General features: G+C 36.0%; 1 protein-coding gene across 1 annotated transcript in view; it reads left to right on the forward strand.

Annotated features, from left to right (window-relative positions):
• LOC129003836 (integrator complex subunit 3) overlaps nt 1-27,159 on the forward strand; it is a 29,990-nt gene extending 2,831 nt beyond the window's left edge. Inside the window, exons 2-16 of the mRNA XM_054432160.1 lie at nt 5,474-5,641; nt 6,373-6,638; nt 7,626-7,897; nt 9,442-9,587; nt 10,052-10,363; nt 11,367-11,562; nt 12,383-12,535; nt 14,240-14,366; nt 14,931-15,278; nt 17,072-17,153; nt 18,648-18,807; nt 19,411-19,618; nt 21,001-21,298; nt 25,799-25,957; nt 26,831-27,159. Of these exons, the coding sequence (XP_054288135.1) occupies nt 5,474-5,641; nt 6,373-6,638; nt 7,626-7,897; nt 9,442-9,587; nt 10,052-10,363; nt 11,367-11,562; nt 12,383-12,535; nt 14,240-14,366; nt 14,931-15,278; nt 17,072-17,153; nt 18,648-18,807; nt 19,411-19,618; nt 21,001-21,298; nt 25,799-25,957; nt 26,831-26,902 (2,967 nt within the window). The 3' untranslated portion in view covers nt 26,903-27,159. The remainder of the gene's footprint in view (nt 1-5,473; nt 5,642-6,372; nt 6,639-7,625; nt 7,898-9,441; nt 9,588-10,051; nt 10,364-11,366; nt 11,563-12,382; nt 12,536-14,239; nt 14,367-14,930; nt 15,279-17,071; nt 17,154-18,647; nt 18,808-19,410; nt 19,619-21,000; nt 21,299-25,798; nt 25,958-26,830) is intronic.
• Nucleotides 27,160-27,382: the final 223 nt, after the last annotated feature.

The following is a 27,382-nucleotide window of genomic DNA, read 5'->3' on the forward strand; positions in this document are numbered from 1 at the left end:
CGTCGAAAAATCGACGCGTGACTCTACTCAAAGTGTGTCGCGCGTCGATTTTTCGACGAGTGACGCTCGGAGGGTTAATAGTTTGATGAAAAACTTGTGACTGTCTCGTAAAATTGTGAGGCCTTAGCTAGGATATGTCGTATTGACCAATCAATATATTTTCCTCCTGACTTACTTATATTAGCCAATATCCTCTTCTGGCCTAACTTACGTTTTTGCTTGTGTATGTTTTACCAGTGGCATTTTTACAATTAGGTCTAACTTAAAGTCAATTCAAACGCTTTTAGGGGAAAGCGGTCCAAACCCATTAACCTTAAGTAAGTGAACCTTAAGTAAGTGAACCTTAAGTAAGTGAAATCTGTAGGCTATTTTATACTTATCTTCAAATCAATTAAAACTTAGTTCTACCTAGGCCTACATAATTATACTAAAGACAATTTCAAAATGACTGGCAAGGCTACGCCGGTATTCAGAATGATTTTAGAATCACGTTTGGTTAACTATTAAATTCTTTTATTACTTAGGTTTTCAACTTATTCTGGTAGGCATGTTTTATTGTGATGTAATTATCAATTAATAAAAGGTTAAATTACCTGTGTCCGCCGGTCGATCCTGTAGAATCCTATTGCAGGATATGCATTTCGGCGACGTTAAATCGCCATCATCAGTCCTTAATATAAGAGCTTGGTCTTCCCCAGGAACGCACCTAGAAATTTCTTTTCACGCACCTAATGGGGAAGACCAAGCTCTTATATTAAGGACTGATGATGGCGATTTAACGTCGCCGAAATGCATATCCTGCAATAGGATTCTACAGGTTCGACCGGCGGACACAGGTAATTTAACCTTTTATTAATTGTCAACCGATCCGGACCAACAACAAACAACATAAAAAGTAATTATCAATGTTATTCTTGGCCTTGGTTTGTCGGTTACTCATCACTAAATTAAATGATACTCAATTACTTAGGTTTTGTCAGTAAGAACCTATAAACGTGGTAGCATAATATTTCTTTGTTGTTATTCTAATACTATCAGGCAGTTGTGATTTTTGAAAGGAATGCTTTCAAAACCCGGTTTCTTAAATCATCTACTTTGCCAATTTATTGTCATGAACTGTTGGTTTTTATGGCAATAATTATTCAATCAATTATTCAATCAATCAATTATAACTTATATCCATGCAGATTTGTTAAAACGGTTGGCATTAAGGATATGACTGGTACCTTACTGGGTTTGATACCTAGCTAAACATAGTAAGTTATTCAGAACATACAAGCATCATAGCTGGTATTAATGTGTAAACTCAATCGTTTAGCGTCAATTTATTAGTAAGCTCAGACTTAAGTAATTTAGTTATAATTTAATTTGATAAATTTTACAGTTTTCAAAGTTTTTGACAAAATTAACCTCATAAGACTAAAGAAATCAAAATTGGTAAGTAGGTGGCTCGGACTTTGGGTCCAAGGCAGCGATGTCGTGGGCTCGGTCTCTGGTCACTGCCGCTACTTTTTATCAGTACCTACTTAAAAGTTTACCCTTTTACTGTACCGGCTCACCCCTTCTTTTGCTGGATACATTCCACGCACAGTACCATAGCCCATGTGAACACTGACAGGCAAATGCAAGGTTAAAAGAGGTCGCCAACCTCGTAAAAAAATTAAATCAAACACTGGTTTAACTTGTGGGCCTACCTATTCAAACCTAAATATTAACCTACATTTAATTGTTCCTCTAGTTTACGTTTGAACAAATGAGGTTCGTTATAGACGATTTTTCCACTTCAAAATTCATACGATGATTTTCGGACCAGCAGAAAATGAGCGATTTTAGATTTTTCCACTAAATCTTGTTTGGTGTTTTCTTTGTGTTCTTTGATTCTAGTGTTCAATGGTCTTTTTGTCTCGCCATAGTAAGGCCTGGAACAATCATTACAATTTATTCTGTAGGCCCTAAACACAGTTTTTTGTATCCTGAGTGTAATTTTTGGGTTTTGTTTTGACTCTACTCTACCTAAGTGTGTTTTGTGACCTAAACGCTGTTTGCACTTTAAATTTCCTTGCAACCCTTCTGATTTTCTCCGATAACCCTGACACATACGGGATTGACATGTGGACGAACTTTTCCTTGCGATTTTGTAAAGGTTCACGAGTAGCGCTATCTTTCCTGCATTTGTTTATAATGGATTCAATTCAATTCAATTCAAATTCTCTTTATTCATTCGCAGTACAAGTTTTTATACAATGAATAGCGTCAAATAAATATAAAGATGAATTATGCCCTACTTATCGCTAAAACAATAAAACGGATAGAGGGTATCCGTTACTAGCCAAATCCTGTTCTACTTGCTTTATTTCATCCTTTAACTCATGCTGATTGGAGCAATGCTCTTAGCCCTGTCAAACCAAGAGTAAGCAACCCCCTCCTTGACAGAAATTTGGTGGTTAGATTGAAAGTTTAAATAGGTACTGCCTTGTGTGTGTCTTTTTTCTGTAAACAGGTGTTCTAAGACTGTTCAAATGCTTTTCTGCTTTTGTTGCACACGTCCAATAAGGGGAGTTTGTTTTGTGATTCCACTTCCCTGGTTAGTTTTATGGAAGGTGAAACGCTATTAAGGTGGTCTAAAAACTCATTCAATTTATCATCTCCATGAGAAAAAACCACAAAAGTGTCATCGACATACCTCCACTAACTCATATCTTCGGTTTGAGCCGAGCTGAAGCCAAAGCTTTTTGCTCAAACTCCTCCATAAAAAGATGTTGGCAAAGATAGGCGACAATGGTGACCCCATGGCCATACCTTCATCTTGACGGTACAATTAACTCTCTTTGGCCAAGGTTTGGAAATAGTTACACTGAGTACACAACTCCAAAAGTTCCATTATGACGTTAACAGGGAGTTCTGTTTGCTAAAGTATCATCGTTTGTGAGACGAATCTAAATTATTTTGAGGGTTTCCAAGACGGGGACATTCGTAAACAGACTTTCAACATCGAAGCTAAGTTTAAAACCTATAAGTAGAAAAATTCAACCTTCGACTATTGATACAACTAGACACCCCTTCCACATGTTAAAGTTGTCGCCAGTTTTTAAATAAAAATTGTCATAGTTGATGTGAGCCACCAACAGATTGTACTGATATGAATTACTGATTTCTGTTGGATACACAAAATTTCATACCAAGTTAAACTAATGGAATGACATATTGTGGCTATAGAAACTGGTATGACCCATCTACTTGGTCAGCAACAAAAAAAAATGTAGAAAATAGAATTTTAGACATTAGCGCATTCTGTGATTAGTTCACACAACTGGGTCGCCGGAATTTTATCCGTCTGGAATTTTACCCCCGGAGCAGACCTGATGTCACTATGAGGTAGTGATCTGAGTGCTCTCAAGTTTGTTCGCGGGAGGAATATTACCCCCGTGGATTGTGGAGTCTAATAAAAATAAACAGAGCGTGATAAATTAGACAAGCAATATAAACTGGAATTTTACCCCCTGTTATTATAACTAAGGTTGAGGAAACTGAAGATGTAAGGCCTGAACTTTTACCACCAAATTTAGCCCTTGGCCAGATATAGACATTGGCGAAAATAATTATTTTAAAAATAATAATATTTTTGAGAGAAACACGTCTAGGCAGTTAATAGCAACAGAGCGTAAATAATAGTTAACTGATTTTACGTCTTTCTATAAAGAGACCTATTATGTACAAAATTAATTATTCTCACCAAATTCTATCTGGACAGAGGGTAAGATTCCGGGGTAAAGATCGGGGTTAAAATTCCTGGGGTAAAAATCCTGGTCGTACATTTGGAGCCAAATTTATGAAGGGGATAAAAGTCCGGGGGCAAAATTCCGGCCCATAGACTCTAGGTTTATAATTTAATTTGTCATGATTAAATTCACAACCGTGAAACGTTTAATTCTACCTTTAATTATGTAACTCATGTTGGGCAACTCAAAAGTTTGTGGCCGTAAGTTTACCCTCTAGTTTGTGACGTCAGTTTTGCTCAGGGGGTAAAATTCCAGGTGGATAAAATTCCGCTACCCCACACAACTAAGCTCTATATGGCTGGTCCAAATAGAGGGCATGTCTACAACATTATCCAATAGTCAATGATGGTAGTCACTATCTGTATTGGTTAAACTTAGTCTAATAAGGAGTATTATTCAAAGTACTAGTAAACTTCATAGATATGCATTTTTTGTGATTTTTGCTTTGTGTGATTGATCTTAATGGCTAAGACAAGACTAACAACTAATTAAGACTGACAAAGATTATTTTATAAAGTCGAACCAATAGAAAGTTTTTATTGCTTTAACAAATTATCTAATTTGGTTATATCAAATTAAACCATTGAGCTAGATGGTAACACTAGTTGCCCCAAGTGGAGCAATATAAAGCACTTCAACTTGATTACCCGTTGCCATAGCAACACAGCATCTCTTGATTTGTTCATAACACTAAATTATGTCCCAACCTATGTCCCAATTAATAGATATTGGTTTTCAAATCAAATTACCTCTAACAACAATGCTCTTGTTAAAAATTTAATAGGAATTGAAAATTAATAATACTGCTTTTGGATGTATTTAACTTAATGTGTACCGGTAACGATAATGTTAAAAATATATTCATTACAAGAAATATCAAGGTCTGGGAATTTAAATTAACATTTCAAGTACTTTTATTTGTAATCACAAAGGTTCATGGCTGGTGGATAAGGTTTTAAACCGTAGAATCCAGACTACCAAAAATAATTGTTATAAGTACACAATCTAATAACATAGTATAGTTTAACAATGAGTTTTCATGATAATGTAATATTGTATTAGGTACATTTCTAGATCAATTCAGAGAGTTGGTTAAGAGAATAGGAATGACTTATGAATTAGAATTGTAAATTGTTAGTTGGTATTAGTACCTAATAATCTAATACTGTATAGGCCTATTGGAAATTCTTAAACATGAATACAGATTGATTACAATTACATTTTGTAATTTAGAGAGCATTCCAGCCATTTCTAAAGTTTTTGAAGTCAGTTTATTCATGTCAGATCCTTCAGGCAGGAGAATAGCTTATGTTTTTTTTCTTTGCAGCCAGTGTAAAAAATATTTTCTATTGAGTGGTAATTAAGACACATCTTAAAACACAATTGAGAGTTTTAGGAATTCAGGCTGTGATTTCCAAATAAATATATTTTCAGGCTAATTAATCAGTTACTATGTCAGTTTCATAACATACTGTATTACCGAGCTTCTCTTAGCAAAGATATGTTTGGGTCATTTCATGACACAATCATACGGGATTCTTTTGAACAAAACTTATTGTTGATTTGACCACTATTTATTCAGCTTCCAGTATTGAAACATACTAAGATGTTAATCAATAAATTTAGTTTTTAGATTAGCCTATATATGTACGATTGCCAAAATCATTTCGTCATGTTTCTTTGTTCTGTTGCAGAAGTTTGAACAAAGTTACCACACCCTGCAGGGCCTCATATCAGGGTTGTCTGAGAAGGAAGCTCATGATGCCCTTAACAATGCAGTCAGTAGAGATAAGGCACATGAGGAGGCCGTTTCATTGGGACTGCTGTGTGTTATACTGTCCGAACCTCACAACGCGGCCAAGGTTTGTCACTAAGGATTTTATTTTCTAAAAAAATCAGTTAATTCGACAAGCCAGAAATGGAAAGGTTGATTGTGAAAAAATGGTTAGAGATTAGAATGATGCATGGTGACACAAGGAATAAGGAAGAGAGAAAAATAAAGGTTAGGTCTTTAAGTTAAGCTTCGTTCAAGGAAATGCTCTAGGTCAGGATTTTGATTTTTAGAATGAAGGGCGGGGAGGGGGGAAAGTACAAGTAGGCTAGTGTAGAACATGCAGAAGTGAGAACACACCTAAAATACACAATATTTTGTTCTTTTGGGAACCTTTTTTATCATGTTTAGAATAAAGAGAATAAAAAAATGAGCTCTATAAGTTGTGAACTCACTGTGTTTTTCTGAACTCTCTTTGCCTCCCCCACGGGTTTTACATTTTGTATTTTATTCATTTTTATTTACAGGGCTATTACATAAGCTCTCCAGTAATGGTTGTTTTGTAAATAGACTTATATGAAACAAAGTTAAAATTATTTTACACCACATTTAAAGTGTTTGACTATTCTTATCCTCTATTAAAGCTGATCCATCCATTCAAAGTCATGTTTAGTGATTGCCCAGGTATTTTAAGTTAAGTTTGCACTATTCACGATTTAGATTACCCACGACCCCTCAGTCACTCATTATTGTGGTTAGTCGGGAGTCTATTGTATAAATAGTATTCGTCTTAGTGTATCTAAAGTGTGTTTCTGCTTGTAGAGTTTCCGGGACCTAGCCTTGGTGACCAGAGATGGTCTGTCAATGGTACTGATCCACCTGTCACAGCTGGTAGTGGACAAGTGGCTCAAGATGTTGGATATTTCACGATCACAGCTACTCTGGCTGTTGAGGGAGCTGATCCGGACGGGAGTCGCAGGTGTTGACAATGTCTGCTACAACCTGATGAGGCATGCGGCTGGAGGCGACACTTCTCATCGCAATATTGCGCTGGTCGACTACATGTTGGATACGTTCATCGAGAACAGGTACTTTCTAGAATCTTAAGTCATATAGCGATATAAAACCTATTTGATTTTTAGCTGATTATTGGCAGTTAGAGGGAAGGTGAAGCTCTGAGTCGAACCGGAAAAGATGATTAAATTAATCTATTTACGGCGTAAACCACTTTACAATGATGATTTAAGTTAGTAAAAACATTTGACAGGGTGGCAGGTAGAAAGCTCAACAAAAATGTACTAATTGCAAAGTTACAACATTGTTGAAATACACTTACAAGTAATAGTGAAATTTAGCGGTGTAAAAGAGATGACAAAAAGGGAAGAACAAAACTGTCCGATAGTATAGAATGAGTTTAGGTTGATACAATTTGGAAGATGTACTATCATTCCTACACTGTTTTTTACTAACTAAATCTAGAAGCCTTGGTACTTAACACATAAAAAAATTATTTTATACTCAACCAATATATTTATTTATAAGTAGAAATTACAGATTATGTGTACCTAGTACAAAACCGATAGTATACGTGTATAGGCCTAGTGAAGAATTTAGTCATTTCTGCAACTAGTGAGCAAAGTGGAATTTTTTAAAACAAGAGATTAGCGTGACCCACACAGCTTGCCAAGTAGGTAAATTTAATTGTGACTAAAAGAGACACTTTTATCATGAATTGCACATTGTATTTTGTCTTTGGAATATGACAACTAATAATTATTGTTCTGAAAAACGTAGGCCCACATGGATCATTGAGGTTAGGATATTTTCTGGCTGAGCTGAATTATTGAGGCGACTTACATGTACTTGTATAATAAACAATGTCATTGCTCACATCAGATTTGACAAACAAAAAATACTCCACATTTACGTATGGTTAATCATCTCCATAAGTTATTTTAAAGGGATTTTCTTGTTAAAAAAAGAAAAAAAAACAAGATTCTGTTTATTTATAACATAGAGAATAATTTGATTCAAGATAATAATGTACTGTAATAACGAGTACAATTGTTCCGCAGGCTGTGGCTAGAGAAACATCCGATCCTGTTATCGTCAGTGGTCTACAACTATCTAAGGCTAGTAGAGGATCACGCTGGACCTCAACATGCAGTGTTGAGACAGAAGGAGACAACATTTCTGGTGTCCTTGCTGAGAGAGAGGTTCGTAGACTGCATGGTGATTGGCCGAGACTTGGTCCGGCTGCTGCAGAACGTCGCTAGGATACCAGAGTTTGAACTGCTGTGGAGAGATATGCTCAACAACCCCAAGACTCTGTGTTCCTCGTTTACTGGTGAGTGACTATCGTTACTTCGTATGTTTCACTGACTTTTGATACTAATGCTGGTAAGAACCATGATTTTCAAATCTCAAAACCAAAATAGAAACTTGAAAAAATTGAATCCTGGATCTCTAAACCTATTTTGTTTTGGTGCTGGGAAAACCCGGGATAATGTGTGAATCTTTTTCCTGCAGTTTGTTCTGTGGCCACCCTGTTAGCCAATTTTCCATATAAGGAATAAGCTATTTTAGTGTTTGGTGGAGTTAACAAAGTTGGCGTATCCAACATCAGTCTGCCGGTCGCTCAATTTAACTAAGTAAATTTTTTTTTTACTTGTCAATGTACTTCTATTCTGTCTAACAATTTATCTAACAGTAAATAATTTACTTAGCAATGAAATAAATGTTGACTAGATAACTGGAGAAGAGATTTGATGATTTGGTGGCTAAGTTAGATAATAATGGTCTCAAAAATCATAGCAATGATGTCTTAAAGAGTTTAAATTCCAAGGTTACAGTGCTTTAAATATTCATAGAACTTAAAATCAGCCCATAAAGACATAAAAAACTGTCTACTTTAAAAATGTGTAGTAAATAAAGTATAAACTTTGTAGACTGTGCCTTAATCTTCTTTGTTAACTGTGACAAAAAGCTCATTGAATGAACATAGCTTTGGGCTTACAATAAAAACTACTTCAGTTGGTCTGTTAATTTATAGTGAAGAAATAACAAAACATAGATCGTGATAAACATTGTGTTTCTCAAACAAAATTTTGAGTAATTTAAAATGTAATGTGAGTAGGCCTACTCAGCATTAGTAAAGATTAGCTTAAATTATACATAATTTTTTTTGATAACCAAAGTTTTCAGTTTTAGTTATTTATTAAACCGTATCAGGGGATTAGAGACATTTTAGTGATTAAGTTGTAGTTATAAGCTGCACTCATAACACTCTCTTTACACTCAATTTAGTTTTTAATCTGTATAACCTCAACTAACAAAAACTGCCTCTAAACGAATGATGTTTTTTTTTTATGTAAAAGTTCATTTTATTTCTCTAGTAAATATCATGCCAAGCTCTGCCAACAACTAATTGTTATAATCACGGTCAGATAAGAGTACAGATAGAGTAGTCCTAATTATTTTTTTTCACCTATCATTTCGTATTGGAGGGTTCATTTTAGTTCTTGTTATTTTCATACCGTAACAGTATGGATCCTATAAATGATTTAAACATTAGCTCAAACATAGATGTATTTTGTATGGCTTTGTCATGATATTTTGACTAACCCTAAGGTTTTGTACAATGTCCTGAGCATAATATAATGTGATTATTCATTTCATCCGTATAATGAAATAGCTGATTAAGATGAACACACTTTGCAAGCAGCAAACATGTTTTTTTAGAACTGTTTGTCAGAGAATATTGTAGGGGTCTGTGGGGATTTTAAGAAAGCCACAAATATTGTGTGGACTGTAGAGGTACGTCTTAATGTTGAGGTTAAGCCAGCTGCCATGTTACTGACCAGATCTGTCGTGCTGATCTCTGTGTGCTAGGTGTCCAACAACTGTTGCAGAGCCGCACCTCTCGTAGGTTCCTTCAGGGACGACTCACACCTGAAATGGAGCGAAAGATTGTCTTTCTCACCTCACATGTACGCTTCGGCAACCACAAACGCTACCAGGACTGGTTCCAGAAAATGGTAACTACATTTGATGGCTCTGTTTACTATGTTATTTGTTTAGTTGTTGGGTTTGGATCCTGGTACCTGCCTCTACATTTCATCAGTAAAGTTCAAATCTTGTTCTGGCTCGCTCTTGCTTTGTGGGATTGTTCCACGCACATGCTTGAGGCCTATGTGGGGGAAATGGAGGGGCAAATGCAAAGTTAAAAGACGCCACCAACCTTTTAAATTTGAAAATACATGTGGAGGTGTAGGCGGCAAGACCAATTTAATTTGCTGTCTGGGAAATGTATGATCTTTGTACAAAGCGCTTTCTTTTGTTAACTAAACTTATCAACTAATAAAAAAACTAAGTAGGACTAGGTATTTTTTATTATTTTAGGTTCGTATCAATCTTGACAATGTCTTGTAGCTATACTTTAATGTAATACGTTTATGTGACAATAAACGTGCTATTTACATATTTATTTATCTATCCACAGTACCTCGCCACACCAGAGTCCCAAACACTGAGGATAGACCTGATCAGGTTCATAGTAGGAGTGATTCATCCGACCAATGAGCTGCTGTGCTCAGACATCATACCTCGCTGGGCCATCATTGGTTGGCTACTCACCACCTGTACGTCCCACGTAGCCGCTGCTAACGCCAAGCTGGCTTTGTTCTACGATTGGCTGTTCTTTGACAGTGAGCGAGACAACATCATGAACATAGAGCCAGGCATACTCGTCATGCATCATTCCATGAGATCTCACCCTGTAGTTACCGCCACCCTGCTGGATTTTCTGTGTAGGGTGAGTCAAAAACAAGCCCCTCACAACCCCTTGATCACCCTTGATTGTTATTTTTTAATTACCTTGATTTTATATCACCCCTAGTCACATGTTACACACCTCAATAACAAGCCATATTTGATAATCACCATGAGAGATTTGTAATCAAGGTTCATGTGAATAACTTCTGAACTGAATAACATCTATTGTAAATTATGTTATTCAACTCCAACTATCTCCAACTCCAACTATCTGCATCAATTATACCAGATTTATAAGCTGTCTAGTAGAGGTATGCAAGAGAGTAGATTTAGTCTGCCTTGAAGTTTGAGAGATTGAGCATCAAGTCAGAAAATCGACGTGGAGAAAATCTTTAACGATCGTGATGATATTATGTTTACAAAGAGAGATTTTTGTACTCAGGATTTCACCACAATGTGGATGACGACTATGAAGTTTCTGTGATTGTAGATAATGATTATAATTCCATGACTGTGGGAGATGTTTGGTATTTTCCTTTCATTATGGGAGACAATAATGATGTCGACACAACCGTGGAAGAAGATGATGATGTTTCCGACACAGCAGAAATTGTTCAGGATTTTTCTGCAAACGCAGAAGACCTCGATGTGTCTGCAACTGTGGGAGAAATTTTTATATATTGGGTCTTTCTGCGATTTCGGGAGTCGGTAGTGATGTTCATGAGACCGTGAAAGACACTACTACTGTGATAACAATTTGATGGGATAAATACACATAGGCCCTACACATAATTTATGATAACTAAATTTAATTTTGCTTTTCTACAGCACTTAATTTTATTTTAAAAAGATTTGTCACACATTAACTTATTATTTTTTATACTGCGCCAAATTCATTACATAAAAAGCTAGGATAAAAAGTTGTCGTTCAAGCTTTTTTCCAAAAAAGGCTCTATTAAAATCTTTGGCTCCCCGCACCTGTATCAACAAGACAAGTTTTGGCAAAACAACACACTCTAACTCAATCACATATTTTTTTTCAGATAATTCCAAACTTCTACCCTCCTCTTAGTGACAAGGTACGCCAGGGTATCTACACATCTCTCAGGCACATCATAGAGAAGAGAGTGCTGCCCTCATTGTACGCACTGTTTGACCACAGCAGGCTGGACAAGGACCTGAGGGTAATGGTGCGGGAAACATTCCAGGAGTTCTGCTATCCTCCGCCTAGTCAAGAAGGTAGTCTTTGCACAATACAATATTGTAATTTACATTGTCATTTTAAACGATTTTTGGTGTTGCCGAAACCGCAAGATATCCTCACGGGTATTGCCGCGATCGCAGGAAACGATTATCGGTGTCGCCGAAACCGCGAGATATGGTCACGGGTGTTGCCGCGATCGCGGGAATCGATTTTTGGTTTTGCCGAGAAACCGCAAGATATCCTCACGGGTATTGCCGCGATCGCGTGAGACGATTATCAGTATTGCCGAAACCCCGAGCTATGGTCACGGGTGTTGCCGCGATCACGGGAGACGATTATCGGTGTCGCCGAAACCGCGAGATATGGTCAAGGGTGTTGCCGCGATCGCGGGAGACGATTATCGGTGTTGCCGAAACCGCGAGATATGGGCACGGGTGTTGCCGCGATCGCGGGAAACGATTTTTGGTGTCGCTGTAATCATGAAATATGCGAACCTATTTTGCTGCGATCAGTTGTTGGTGTTGACGAGACTGCAAGATATGCTCACCGGTATTCCCACGATCGCGGGAGATGATAACTGGTGTCGCCTTTCCCACCAGTTATACTGTTTTATTATGTTGTATAAAATATTATTGTTTAGAAAAGTTTTGTTTCAAATTCAAATAATAATAATATTAATAATATATTATTATTAGCGGGTTGCGATTAGTTGATCTCCGATAGTAGCTCTTAAAATTCAGGAATTTGTCTTGAATTCTCCTGGAAAACTCCTTGAATTTTTCAAACCAGGTTTAGTAGACACCATGAATTATAATCTGACTTAATAATGTAAAAGTAATGTTTGCACTGATGTAGGTGTAAAGTCAGAAGAACCGAGAGACGATTTGGCCAATCATATGGACGGCTTGTCTAACAACCATGGAGCCGATCATTCAGAGCCTTCCTTCAGTGATGATGAGGCTGAAACACACACCAAGCATGAAGAGGATGATGATGACATACCTCTTGGTAAGTCTATACTTTCATTGTACAACATCCCACATTAGGAAGTGTCAGGTATTTTAAATTGTTTCAATCATACTAGTCGTCCTGAAAACATCAGGTCCTGCACCTTGTCTTTTTTTTCAAATTATCTACTTTTTCCTTTAACAAAAATGTTCAGAATTAAGTAAAATGCTACTCATTGCTTTTACGAGGACACAAGGACAAGCAACCTTTGGTGAACTTTCGGTTAATGCAACCCAAAATACTATAATTATTAAGTTTTCCACTATTCCGATAATATTGATACAAAAATTATTCCTTATAAAACCTTAATTGCCCCCAATGAAAGTGGAATGGAATTTAGGTTTATGTTGAGCTCAAAACAGTGTGCCTAACCACACAGCTAAACACGCAAGTTATCTTTAGTATTTTTTTGTTTTAAATATTAATTTTTCATTTTTTAATTCTTCCATTGTGGATTTTTTCTTTTGTACTTGTAAAATACTTTCTCATAAAATGTCAATAGGTTATATCAAATCAGTTACATAATTTCTTAAGCCAGAAAATCTGAAATCATGAAATTAGTTTTGGGGATTTCGTAAGATTATTGTATTTAATTTGTTACAATGGCCTAAATATTTATTGTTTAGTTAGTCCTTAATTTTTATTTTAGAAATGTGTTGAGTAAACTTTGTTGTACTTTTTTCACCATAATAAAAGTAAATAATTTCGGTTTCAGATCACAATCTGATTCGTCATTATAGGCCAATAAGGGGTCTTCGGGAAAGAATAAAATTAGTTTTGAAGCATTTGTACAGTCTAAGATGTGCTTTTCCTTGCATACCTTTGCCCCACTTCCATCCTGACCTTTCCTAACAAAGGTAGGCAAAATGGTTATGATTGGAATGTTTGTAAAGGAAGCATTAAACAACTGAACATGATAAAAACTCATAAGTAATATTTAGGGCTAATCTAGACAATACTCTTACCACTGCAGTCACCACATGAATTGCCTATGCAACTTACACAATAACAGTGGCAAAATTGGTGAAAAACATAAAAGTAACTTAATATACAATAAGTTTTTGTTTATCAAAAGACAGGTGTGAAAGACAAGGTGAAGACAGAGAGTCATAATCCTACTAACTAACCAAGATGTTAGAGTCTACCCTTAGTAACAGCTGAAGACTTTACCTTGTTCCTTAGTAGGCCTACACTCAAGTTTTTACTTTTTCTGGATAACTGTTTTTATCTTAATGATATAAGGGTTTACTTACTTTCAGGTTGTGGTTATTAATTTGAATTTGTGAATTTAACACGTTCCCTATCAACCATCACACTTCTCTGTATTAGAGGGATGAGTAATAATATACAGTAGTTGGTTGTACCTAATGTGTTAAAGTGAATTCTGAAACTAGCAATTAAAATATCCATCCAATATGTTCAAGAGTCTCTAATATTCAACAACTTCTAGTAGAAAGCTATATGAGCGAGCTGGTCTAGTGTTAGAGTGTGGGACTTTGGACCTTGAGGTCTCAGGTTTGAATCCTGCTAATCACTAATGGCTTTCATCTGAGTGATAATGCTGTGACCCTCTAGGCCTAACGTAAGTTAGGCTAATGTGAAAACGGTTCTGGGCTACGGCTAAAGACAAGGTCCTATGATGTGAAGGTGGACTGAAGAACATTATATCCTGTAGTAGTCTTGAATGATATGTTTATGTTTCAGCCAAGGTCAAGTTAAAAGACAGCCCGTTGTCTGAATGGCTAGAGGATGAAGAGTTAGGCAAGGGACTGGAAGGACCATTGCGAGATGCTGTGGAAAGGCTACATAGTGAGACTGACAATGAGGCTAAGTGAGTATATAAATTACAATGTCCTGTGAAACAATCAAGTCAGGGATATTGTGCTTAATAAGCCACAGTCAGGCAAAAAAAATAAAAAATAATAATAATAATAATAATACCAGGCTATACAAAAGTGTGTTATAAGTGTGCTAAAGTATAAACTATTTTTCTGTACATCTCTTTTACAAAACAATAGCTAAAAGTAATTTTGACCTCACGTTATTCTATTTTAGGGAATTTCTGATAAGGATTAAACTATCCCGTAGGTCAAATGGTAAGACTTGGGACTGATATTTTTTGTTTTGTTATCCTCAGCATGATCAGACTATAGGAACAAGAATATTAGATATTTTTTAGATGGGGGTAGAACTTTTATAAATAATTAATTTATACTATTAAATACGGTAAACCTTTTTAAAATAGGAAATATATCTGGCAATTTTAAGATAATGTTTTATTGAAAATCCAATCTAGCAAATAGTCCGCAGGTTTGCTGCGACGGTATTCAATCTTAAAATATTTTGTATTCTTATTGTGGACAACACACGTATCAACAATATATGTTAATTGCAGGTGTGAAGCGATGGAGAGAGTGGTACAGACAGTGATACAAGACGACGAGGTGGACAGTGACACATTGGCTAGTCTAGGACAATGTTTGTGTGGTGTGCTGCGACATACGTGGACTAGCAAAGTGTTCCCAGACACAGTGACAGAAGACAGTATAGAAGACAGCATCGGCCGGCCGTTGTTTGTCTTGTTTAGAAATCTAGCAGAGCTGAGTGAAGACGACTCGCGAAGGTTACCATTGTTGACAGTGTTGAGTGAGATGTACAATCATCAACCACGGATAGGTTACCTACTGTTATACTACCTTCAGGCCAGCACACACCTGCAGGAGGAGAGTGGCAAGATCAACAGGTAAGTGATCAACTCATGTGTCCGTTTTACCATCTTAGTTATAAAACTGTGTGTGTTGTAAAACTGGTGTTGTGTACAAAATATTTCACATCAGAACTCCAATCATTTGAATCAATTGGGACTGTAACACATTATAATATTTAAAAAATCTGATAGATGGATTTAAATCTAAATTCGGGCTATTCTACAGAAAAGAGGCCAAGCCAAGCTCTATCTATTGCGATAGCAGAACACGTCTGGGAAGATTTTGCAATAGAATAATCCACGCTTTTGCTCCGATCGCGGAGGGGATTATGATTTTCCATGGCCACGGAAGACAAAGATAATACTACAAGACCGCAGAAGATGTTGAAGAGTTTGCAGCCATTGCAGAAAACTATGACAAGCTTCAATGACCACGGGAGACGATGATCTTGTCTACACAACAGTGGAATATATTTTACATTTGCCGCAATTACAGATGATGATGATGATGTTTCCGTGACTGCGGGAAATGATGATGGTTGCTGTAAGACTGCGGAACGTGAGCAAGATTTTTAACCCAGCTTTCTTTGCAAACACTTACTACGATCAGGGTAATAACATATGGATCGTCAAGACTCAGCTTCACTTGATTTTCTTGCTCGACCACTTAACTATAGGATACACTCAGCTGGGCTCAGAAAGTGAGCAGCTACACATCTATTATTTAAGGTCTGGTGAGTTAGGATTCAGATTGGATATTAGATGTTGATAAACTAGTTAGACTAGCTAAACCTATTGTTTTGCTCTGTAAAGTCTAAGTACACCAATGCTGTCAGAGGGGCGACTTAAGAGGAAGCAAGAAGGGAGTTGGAGTTGGTGCTGCTACCTCATGTCATTAACAAACCATTAAAAAAACATCTATTATATTATTAAAGTGATACAATCAAATTTTATGTAAACGGTTAAGGCCATTTATCAAGTGAAAATATAGGCATATGGCATATCAAAATGAAGCTCAGAGTGTGTAGATTTGCCGAAAAGTATTGATATGGACGAACTCCCTAAGGGCTCTGCCCCACAGGCTGATTTCCAAAGGGCTACGCCTTGCATGTTTTGGAAGTCAAAGTTATTCGATTAATTTAGTGAACAACAGCTGGCCAATGCAATTGACAATATAGTTTGTTTGTTTACATTTTTGTTTACTTATTTTATTATTTAGTTTTGTGTTCTTAAAAGAGGTTCGGTAAGTGGACAGTGAAGCTATTTGTAGCTGTTTGATACAAGTGAGTGACTAAAGGTGATCGAAACACGATGATTATGAGAGTAACAAACCATGTGTGTTGTTCGTTCCAAGAGGTTGTCACCGATCTTTAACAGGCCGGTTTAACAGGCCATTTCATTGAAAAGTATTAAAGTATTACAGACGTCGTGGAGGAGAGCGGCGAGTTCAGGTACAACCGTACCCACCTCGGCCACCTCAGGACGTACGGTATGAAGGTTCCACTGCTTTTAACATCCTTTTAGACGACAATTTCTCGAGCTTGGGCCCTTTAAATGAAGTCAAAGTTGATTAAATTAATTTAATGGTGGCTTCTGTACACCCGTGAATTCGCGGGTAGAACCTCTTGTTACAAATTAAATCCATCAACATAAGGTTTATATTTTTATTTTACGAGGTATCCAAAGAATAACATACATTGATATTTCTATATTACCACCCTTTGGACGCTTTTTTTCTATTAAAAAAATTTACATCTTGAATGCTGTTGTATCCAGACCATGTTGTACAAGCCAGTGTCCAGTAGCTTTAATTGTTTTGTGTTTTTCAGCAATGGCAAGTCACAAGTGTACAAAGAACTGTGTGAGACCCAAGACAAAGAGCTGGAAGCTGGACTTCTAGCAGATCTAAAGGTTTGTCAAAAATATTTCTTTTTGTGTGTGTATTTGTGTGAATTCTGTAAGAGTACCTTAATTAAACAATTTATACTTTTAACAATTTAAATCAAACAAAAGGTATGCGTATGGTAACATTTCAGTTTGGTTCGGATAGTTAAGGCTCAGTTCGAATCAAATCGGATGGGCTCCTACTTAAAAAGGTTAGTAGGTTAAAAATATGCAGCGAACCCATAAAAAAATAAAAAAAAAATACTATATTCCGCACTGATAATGTTTTAAGTCATTGACCTTTGTTAGGCTACCGGTACTGCTGTCAATAATAGTAACTAGCTAGCATTGATGTGCCCGTGGTTAAAAACAAATAAGTTTTAGATGATGAAAACATTAAATAGAACATTCAGAAGTTTAAAATCGTATAGGTACACAAAGAAAATAATTAATAACACTCATAGAAAGAGTAAAAAGATAAGAACATTTTCTCTTTGTTCTTCTATTCTTTCTTGGGCTCCCCTTCATCGACATATTCAACAAGTTTCCATGGTTACTTATCACCCAATCACAAACTACTAACTAGCGTCTCAGTTTCCTGGTCAGGAACCGATGAGAACCTCTTCTGCGAAGGAGTGGGGGATTATGGGAGAGCCCCTCACATCAATTTAAGAAAAATTATAAAATTAAATTTTTAACTATAAAATTAATCTTTTAATTTGTTATTATAAAATTAAACTGTCATAACCTGACCTAACCAACCAAACTTGCTGATAATATAAAAAAATATACAAGATAAAAATAGAATAAAGGTTTACTAATAAAAAAAATATTTCTGTTCATAAAATAAAATTATTAAATGCTTCAAATTCTAACAAAAGATGCGCAGTTAAGAAGTAAGCATTCTAAGCAAAATCTTTGACAAAAAGTTACTGTTACCAGTGGGATTCGATCTGGATACCTCATGGAGATCAGTTGAGTATGCTAACCACTACGCCACGAACACCGATAGCTTCACCTCGTATCGTTGTGGCAATGGTGTTCCATCAAGAGAAGAGTGACGTCATGCCCCCCACTCATTCGCCAAAGAGGTTCTCATTGGTTACTGACCAGGAAAACGAGATGCTATACAGGCTACTAAGGTTGCCACTAAATTGAACTAAGGTTTCTCTGATCGCCCAATAGGCCTAAGAGACTTTTAAGCATCAGTCGTCATTAGTCTGGGTAATGATATCTGTTGTATTGTGACAAAGCGCACAACAGAAAGATGTGTGAGGAGCAGACAAGTTGTCAACGCAAGCTTAACGTCACCTTGGATCTCTCCTTGCGGTCAGAACCATCTAGACTAGTAGTTGATGAACTAAAGAACATGTCTTTGGTTTAAGATTTGAACTGGCTTGCTTGGCTGTGACAAAAGCTTCATGGATACTTAATTTACTGACAACCCTCTTTTTAATCAAACACCATATTGTTAGGCTGAGTTAAACCGGAAAATCTTAAAATTTTGAGTGTTATTTTCAGTTATGTCAAGAGGAAGATGTGAGACTACTATGTTGGCTGGTTCCTGCTGTTTACACACAATTCCCTCAGGTAGCCGTTGGCAACACTCATCTACTACATCTAGTGGTGTCCACTGTGGATGCCTCCCAACTACAAGATCTTGTCTGCCGAGTAGTCCAAGGTGAGTGGATGACAACAAATCTATTGTTTCCTATCAATACAGCACTTAGATAACCTCCAGCAAAAGTACAGAACTGTTATCCAGCCGCTCTACTATTGGCTTGTGGAGCGCCAAGTGGGGATAAAAAATTACAGCTACTCTCTCTACCCCACTATGTTTTTGTTTTTACCATTAGCTTATCTATTTATATTAACAGTAATACCGAAACCCCGGTCTGACAGGCCCACGGGAATATTCACAAACGCATGTTGGCAACACTGTTTACTTGGAAGATTCCATTCCCCCAATACCTTCCCCCCTTTTCCTTCCCTACCTACTGATATATCGTTTGTTAATTTTGCATGGGTGCCGTGACCTTGACAGGTTGTCTGTTCATAACATGCCTGTTTCAGAAGCCCAGCGTTAGTGTATTCTAAAGCGGGGTCTCACAGGCCGAGGATTTCGGTTTGTGTGTTTCTAAGCGGGATCCATTATTTTTTAAATGGGGTCTCACAGACCGGGGGTTTCGTTTAACGTCAGCCTAGGTAGGGTTTCGGTATTAGTGTTAACAAGGACATAGTAACTATCTGTTGTGCTTGAAAATGTCATATAATTATGTTGCAGGGAGGCTGGTGATGTTCAGAGGAGACTCGTTCCAAGCAGTGTTGTCTGCCTCACTGTCGTGGGAGACTTTTGAACAGTTGTGTTTGTGGCAGTTAGTGACAGCTCATGGTATCCCCATAGACTATGTGTTGCCCATCCTGCCTCGGCTAGAGTACAGCTCTCACGCTGAGGCTCTCACGGCCATACTGCTCATGCTCAAACAGGAGAGGTAAGTATACGCTATGAATAACTTGTGTGAGGGTTGTCCACTAAATGAAACTCACCATCAAGCTCCAGCCACGGACAAGCTACCTACATAATATCTTAGACCCTATTTCATCCACTGAGGTTTAACCAGGTTCCCGATCCTGTGGTATGATTAGTCTTTCATAGTATTTAAAAACGTTACAAGTTACCACAAAGTCACAACAGAAAATTGATTCTTCCGCCAAGTATAAATCACATTCTGTGCTCGTACTTGTGTGGTTTAAGATGTCAAACTATTGAAGTCTATTGCAACTACGTTAAAAAAAGAGATGGAGGGAATAAAAACTTTGACAATGTTTTACTTTGCGTTGCCCAGCAGCCTCGTTTGATTTAGCGACCAAAATTAAGGGAATTCGGCAAGGTGATTGCGGTGTGACTGGAAGAGAATGCCAAATCAATAGGCCTCTACACTATAAAACTATCAAGGACAATGATAAATGCTAGTAGTCTTAGTTGCTGACCAGCAAGCAATCATTCACAAACTTTGAATGAATGATCAAGGCTAACCATTGCCTTTGATAGGAACTATTGAACACCCGCAGTAAACCTGTGCAAATGTGTTCGTCCTTCTGCAAACTCTCTACACTTATACACATTTTCTTCATCTTAACACAACCTACTACCTGCCAATCTACAACATATCAGTTAGATTTCAATCGGGGTTGACCCTCATCACAGAAACCTAAAGCCAGAATGCAATTCATATTTAAATAATTAGTGGGAGCACCAATTTTCTTTCACAACATTTGAGGTAGCAATTTTGATGAAACTTTTTTTAAAATTTTTATATTTTTATTTTTGTCTTATTGGGGTAAGATTTACCCACAAAGGTAGTTAATTAAGTAAATAACTTGACGGTACTCTTAGATTTGATGTAGCTTGATTGGCCACACTTGAAGCTCGATGGAGATATTAAATTTGCAGACAACCCTAAATCTTTCATAAGTCTTCCCTTTTATAGAACTTTGTTATATTTATACATATTCAAGGCAGCCAATGAATATGAACAATGTTGCAATGCTAATTATTGAGCTCAGCTTTTGACCAATGAGGTATTACCTGATTGCTGCCTTGGGGAATAAATATTTGTTTGGAACACTCCCAGGTAAAAGAGAGGGGGAGGGGGGGGGGTTGGTACACTCCCGTACTAAGTTATAAGTCAATCGCTTAAGAAGCTAAAAAGTTATGGACACATTATTGTGAGTCACATTCAGACAGACAGACAGAAAACTAGGCAGAGACCCATGTTTGTTTTGTTTATCTTGGTGTTTTTTTTTTTGTTTTGGCCTATAAAAAAATACACAAAATCTTTGATCGTGTATAATATAATTTACATATTTGCAGGCCAACGTCGGAGCTGGTGAAGCAAGTGTTGTGTCGGGAAGTGCGACCTCAGACAGACATGTTTGTGGTGTCAGTGTTGCGTGGTTGGTGTAGAGACCATGAGGAGAGATTGGCAGAACTAGTGGCTGGACTACTTACAACCAGCTGTCCTCAAACATCCCCCAACAAACGTAAGAGAGGCAAGACTAGTGGGAACCCTTCACTGGACAAACTACTGGGACACCTAGACAGACTGAGGACTGGCTGTAGACAGCTGTACAAGCTGGAGTGTATGCAGCGGGCTCTGCATCTGGCTCAGGTAGATCATTCTCGATATGGATTCTTAGTGATGAATTGTTACTATTGAACATTTTGAAAATCCCTATGATTTGACTATGACTGTTGCATTCAAAATTTATAGGGTCAGGGGTTTATTTTACAGCGGATTTAATCCATTTTGCCCCATCCTGTGTATATACATATTGAAAGCCAATATACAATATTGAATTTATTGAAAGATTAAATACCATGCTTGAAATTCTAAGTTCAAAATGTAAACATATAATTTTTGTTGGTGATATAAACATTGATATGTTGGATAAAAGTTACAATAATAGAAATAGATTATTGCATATTGTAAAAGCTAATGGATTTAAGTCATTAATTGATTTTCCCACCAGAATCACCGAATCAACTCAAACCGCAATTGATAATATTTTTACCAATTTAGAAAGCAATTATTACAGAGTCATAGGAATCAACACTCAACTCTCAGACCATGATGGTCAAATTCTTGAAATTATCAATAATAGTGAAGCCACCAAATTAAATATTGGTTCAAAGGTCCATTTTGAGTATAAGAGGAAATTTAGCAATGCAAATATTAATCAATTTATTAGGGCACTGGAATTTGAATCATGGGCAAACCTTTACTCATCACCGGTTGAAAGAAAGTATGATACATTTCATCACATTTTTATGTATCATTTTGATAATTGTTTTCCTGAGACTTTGATAAGACAACATTTTAACAAAAAATGGATCTCTAATGAATTGAAGTTAGAAAAACAAAATATAACTAATTTCAGCAAATTGGCTAGAGAAGTTAATTGTAAAAAAATGTTTAAAAAAACTAGGGAAATGAACAAAAATTTCAGAAAACGATTGTACACTGCAAAGAAAAATTACTATAAATCTGTTATTAATAATTCAAATAATGTAAATAAAACCACTTGGAAGATTATCAACTCAGAAGTAGGAAATAAAGCAAAGGATATACAAAACATAATTTTAAAATCAAATGACATTGTATGTACTGAGCCTTCTTTGGTTTGTAACCAATTTAATAATTATTTTGCAGATTTAATTGAGGACACTTCAATATGTAGTATGGAGCAAACTCAAGTTGAGACAGAAAATAGTTCAGAAAATGATCTGTTGTTAATTAGTACTAACAATTTTAAATTTAGCTTTGTTGATGAGAAAGAAATTGATTACATTTTAAACCACCTAAAAAATTCTTTTAGTACAGGATATGATGGTATTCCTGTGGTACTCCTAAAAAAAGCAAGATTCGTATTACTTAAACCAATCACTCACATCATTAACTCTTCATTAATTTCTGGTATTTTTCCTGATAAACTTAAATTAGCAAAATTAAAACCGCTTTTCAAAAAAGGGGACAAGTACTTAGTTTCAAACTACAGACCAATAGCATTGCTTCCCGCTATTTCTAAAGTTTATGAAAAAGTAATCTATAATCAACTAGTAAATTTTTTTGAAAAGAATTGCCTTTTTGAAGGATGTCAACATGGTTTCCGCAGTGGTAGATCTGTAATAACAGCTGCCACAAAGTTAGTTGAATCTATTATTGATAGTTTGGACAGTAAATTGAAAGTGGTAGGATTATTTATGGATTTAAATAAAGCCTTTGATTCAATATCACATGACCTTTTACTTTCAAAGCTAAGCAAATTAGGGATAAAGAACAATGCATTAAAGTTACTGAAGTCTTACCTTTCCAACAGAAAACAGTTTGTAGAATTAATTCACCAAAACAACAAAAACTATAAAATTCATTACCGATCCTCTATTAGAGATGTGAAATTTGGAGTGCCTCAGGGGTCCATCTTAGGCCCTTTATTATTCATTTGTTACTTTAGAGACTTTCCCCAACTCAGTGACTTGAGTGAACTTTGCCTATATGCCGATGATACTAATTTGAAAATCACTGCAAAATCAAATGATGAAATTGAACTTAAGGCAAATTCCGATATAGCAGTTTTAAATAATTTTTTAATTCTAATAATTTGCTTCTTAATCCAGATAAGACAAATTTCATTAGTTTTCAGACTCGAGAATTAGGGGATCAAAATAAACCAATCATCAGACTCGAGAACACAGAAATTCTAAGTATGGACAACATGAAATTCTTGGGATTGGTAATTGATAAAAATCTGAAATGCAACAGTCACGTTTAAAAGTTACTTGCCAAAATCACATCGGGATTATTTGCTTTATCTAGATTGAAACCCTTTTGTGAAAAACAAACTTTAAAAGTTATATATTTTTCATATATCCACTCAAGTATATCTTTTGGGATTTCACTTTATGGTGCAACTAGTGATTACAATTTGAATTCTATTCTAAAAAAGCAAATGAAAGCTATTAGAATTATCTGCAATTTAGATTTTGAAACTTCTGTTAGTAAAGAACATTTTAAATCGGAAAATATAATGACAATTTATGGAATGTACGTTTATGAAACAATTTTATCAGTAAAGGACAGACTTCATGATTTGGAACGAGTTGGGGATAGTCATAATTATTTCACCAGAAATCGGGAAAACCTTGCAATTGGCCACCATAGTCTAAAAAAAACCCATGTATGCGGGATCAAAATTTTATAATAATCTCCCAATTGAAATTAAATCAGAGATTTCCAAAACAATATTTAAAAATAAATTAAAGAGATTTCTCATCAGCAAGGCTATTAGCGAATTTCCCTATAGGGAAGTAGCTATTACCGTAGGTGGCACGGTAAGACCTAGACCCAGGACCGATTTACTTTTTCATTTTGATGTCCCCAGAGGCCAAAAACACCATTCGTTCAAATTTTTATATATGTATATATATATAGACTTATATATATATATATATACTAGCTGACCCGGCGAACTTCGTATCGCCTAAGTTATAGGTTTCCCCTAAGACAGACCGATGGAAAGAAAGTACCGTTACGTTTAATTTTCAAGATGATCTCGTTCGCATCGCTCAATCACGTCCTGGTTGAAGTTCGTTCGCTACGCTCACTCACCTTTGGGTTGGAGCTCGTTCGCTACGCTCACTCACCTTTAGGTTGGAGCTCGTTCGCTGCGCTCACTTGCCTTCAGGTTAGCTCGCTCGCTACGCTCACTCGCCTCCAGGTTGAAGTTCGTTCGCTACGCTCACTCACCTTTTGGTTGCAAATTAGCTGTTGTCATAAATGTAAAAGAAATAATAGTGCTGCACCCTGTTGGTAATCCTTGTAACTTTAATGCTATTGAACATCATAGAACAGAACCAACTTGTTTAATTGAAACAGCTGTTAAGATTCATTAATTCCATTTCTCATAAGGTTAACATGGGAAACTCCAGAGCCACTGGGGCGGAGCCCTTTTAAGAATTTCGAAACGGGAAATAGTTTACGTCCGATTCGCATACCTACAGAATTTACACACCAAATTTCATAACGATCGGTGAAGTCGTTCCGGAGAAGTTTGCAGACAAACACTGTGACACGAGAATTTTATATATTAGATATATATATATACGTCCGTGAACGCGATAACTTGAGTAATTTTTGTCCGATTTTGATGAAATTTGGTTTAAAGGTGTAAAGCGGGATAAACTTGAATGAGTTCGCGAACCAGCATGATCGGACCATGGGAACGGGGCTTTACGGGGGGTTTTATGGGGTAAAAATTGGTTTTTCTCACTTTTGACCCTCAAAACAAAAAAAATTCCCGATTTATCTTTAGACCTTTTTAAAGAGCTTAAAAAAACAAATAATTTAGTATATAAAAGTATTTTTGTTCAATTATTAGTAACGGAGAAAATTAAAAAAATTGTAAATTTAAAATTCCCATGTTATTCTTATGGAGAATATTGTCAAATGTTGTAGTTTGCTTGTTTATGGATATATTTTGATCAAACTTGGCAAATTTATTTATTTTGTACTAAGCTATCAATATTTTACTCTAAAACACACTTTATTAGTTTCCTTGTAGCAGCAAACCTAGGTACTCGTTAAACCTAATGTTATTAAAATATATTTAACTGAAAATCAATTTAGACGAATGGAAATTCGCTTAGTCGGCAGGTTTGCTGCGGCGGGGGTATTTTTTCTTTTGAAGAGTTGAATAGTCTTTGAAGTCAAAAACAAATTCAATTTATGTATTTTTTGTTTAGACTTAAAAAAAATTAAGTTTGTAAAATTTTGTTTTTATTTTATTATGTTAGAAATGTATTTCATAACTATTAGGCCTAAGCAACTGTTGACACTATTCAATGTATTATGTACAGGAAATGAATAAAGTGGTTTTGAATTGAATGAATTGAATTGAATTCAAAAATTAAACCAATACTGTTTTTGGTCTCTATTGAAAACATTTAAAAATTGGTCTGGGTATGGATCCTAGTTGTAGTCAAGTCATGAGACCTACGGTAATAACTTATTCACTTTATGGGAAATTTGCTAAAACCATTTTAATTGACTGAAAGCCTAAACTTGATGTGATTATCCTTGATCAGTTGAAACACCATCTTTTGTGTTTTCCAGTCAACGTGTTCAGATGCGCAGAAGAATCACTTTAGTAACCTGTTTGCCCTGGTGGAGTTGGACGAAACGGGGAAGAGCAAAGGCAGAGGTCGCAAACCAAACTTTAACAAAGGCAAATCAAAGATTTACAAGTCTGATAGCTCTGAGGAATCTAGCGAGGTAAGTCTGGCAATACTTTGAAGTTAGGGCCTATATAAATGACATTAGACAAATAAGCTGTTTATGGAGAGGCCCTAGGCCAGGATTTTGACTTGTGTAATGAAGGGATAGCAGCTAGCTAACCTTAGAAGTACAGGAAGGCTATAGAGCACACAGAAAGTATAGACAACATTTTGGGTTTTATGCAACTTCTGTTTATTCTATGGTGTATCAGTACTTGTTATAAGGTAAGCTAGCTGCTATCAATTCATTGTACTAAACTAATCAATAAGCTGCACAATCATATTTAAAGGAAAACTAAAACTTAATAATAACTTAGCTAAGCTTAACTTGACTAAAACCACTTGACTGAATCTATAGGGTTAGTGGTAATAGGTACAAAAAAAAAAAAAAAAAACTAATGTCTTAACCTTGTGTAGAGAAACAACAGTAAAGAAAAAGGTACTTACGTATTAAACGGAGGCCACCTAACCTACAGATTAGATTCGATTAGTAAACCTTCACCATCAGCAAGTTTGGTTGGTTAGGTTAGGTTAAGATAGTTTAATTTGATAAAAAAACATATATTTATGATAACCCAACCTAACATAACCGCTGCAGCGCGCTGTAAAATATGTGGCCTCCGTATAATACGTAAGTACCAAGAAAAATTCAGTCGCCTTTAGAATATTCTTTAAAACTCAAAAGAAAAAAGTCAAATAGATAGAGCGACGCTATAGCCCTAAGCGATTTAAGTGTATTGTTTTAAAACTTTAAAAGCATAATGGTAAAAAAAAATAACAAGTCTTAATACTTAGGACCCCTTTAAGTTAGTGGAAGCTTATTGTTGGTATATTAACAGTCTGGTAATGAGTGTGATTTTGTTTGTTGCAGGAAGAAGTTATAAAAACAAAACCAGCTAAAAAGCGGAAAAAAACAAATCTAGTGAACTCGGATTCAGATTGATACATTTTACTGCTTATCATTAATATATTCCAATCATAACCAAATAGTTGTACATAGAAATTTCTCTCCCATATTGGGATGTCCCATCATCGTATTTATTTTGAATTACTTGTAACTGTTATGTATAATATGTATTGGTATGGTTTGTGTAAATATGAACATATGTTTTGTAATTTTCTGATTGTTATGATTTTATGCGGCATATACATGTACAGTATACATAAACGTCTTAGCCATAAAATGAGCGATTTTGTAAACTTTCTTGTCTCTTATTTAACCCTCCACTCCATGTCTGTGTAGTACAGTCAAAATCACAAAAAAGCGATTTACACAGTTGGTCATGATAGGCAGAAATTGAGAGAGTCAAACTTAACTGTGTTTTTTTTTACAGCTCGACTCTGTCGATCTCTGCCAATCATGACTGACTCATATCACTAACGGCCACGCTTGACTTTGCTGATAGTGCTCATATCATGCATT

Source organism: Macrosteles quadrilineatus, unplaced genomic scaffold, assembly GCF_028750875.1.
Source record: "Macrosteles quadrilineatus isolate MER2022 unplaced genomic scaffold, UCM_ALF_1.0 Scaffold_9__3_contigs__length_116548681, whole genome shotgun sequence".
Classification (NCBI taxonomy): Eukaryota; Metazoa; Arthropoda; class Insecta; order Hemiptera; family Cicadellidae; genus Macrosteles; species Macrosteles quadrilineatus.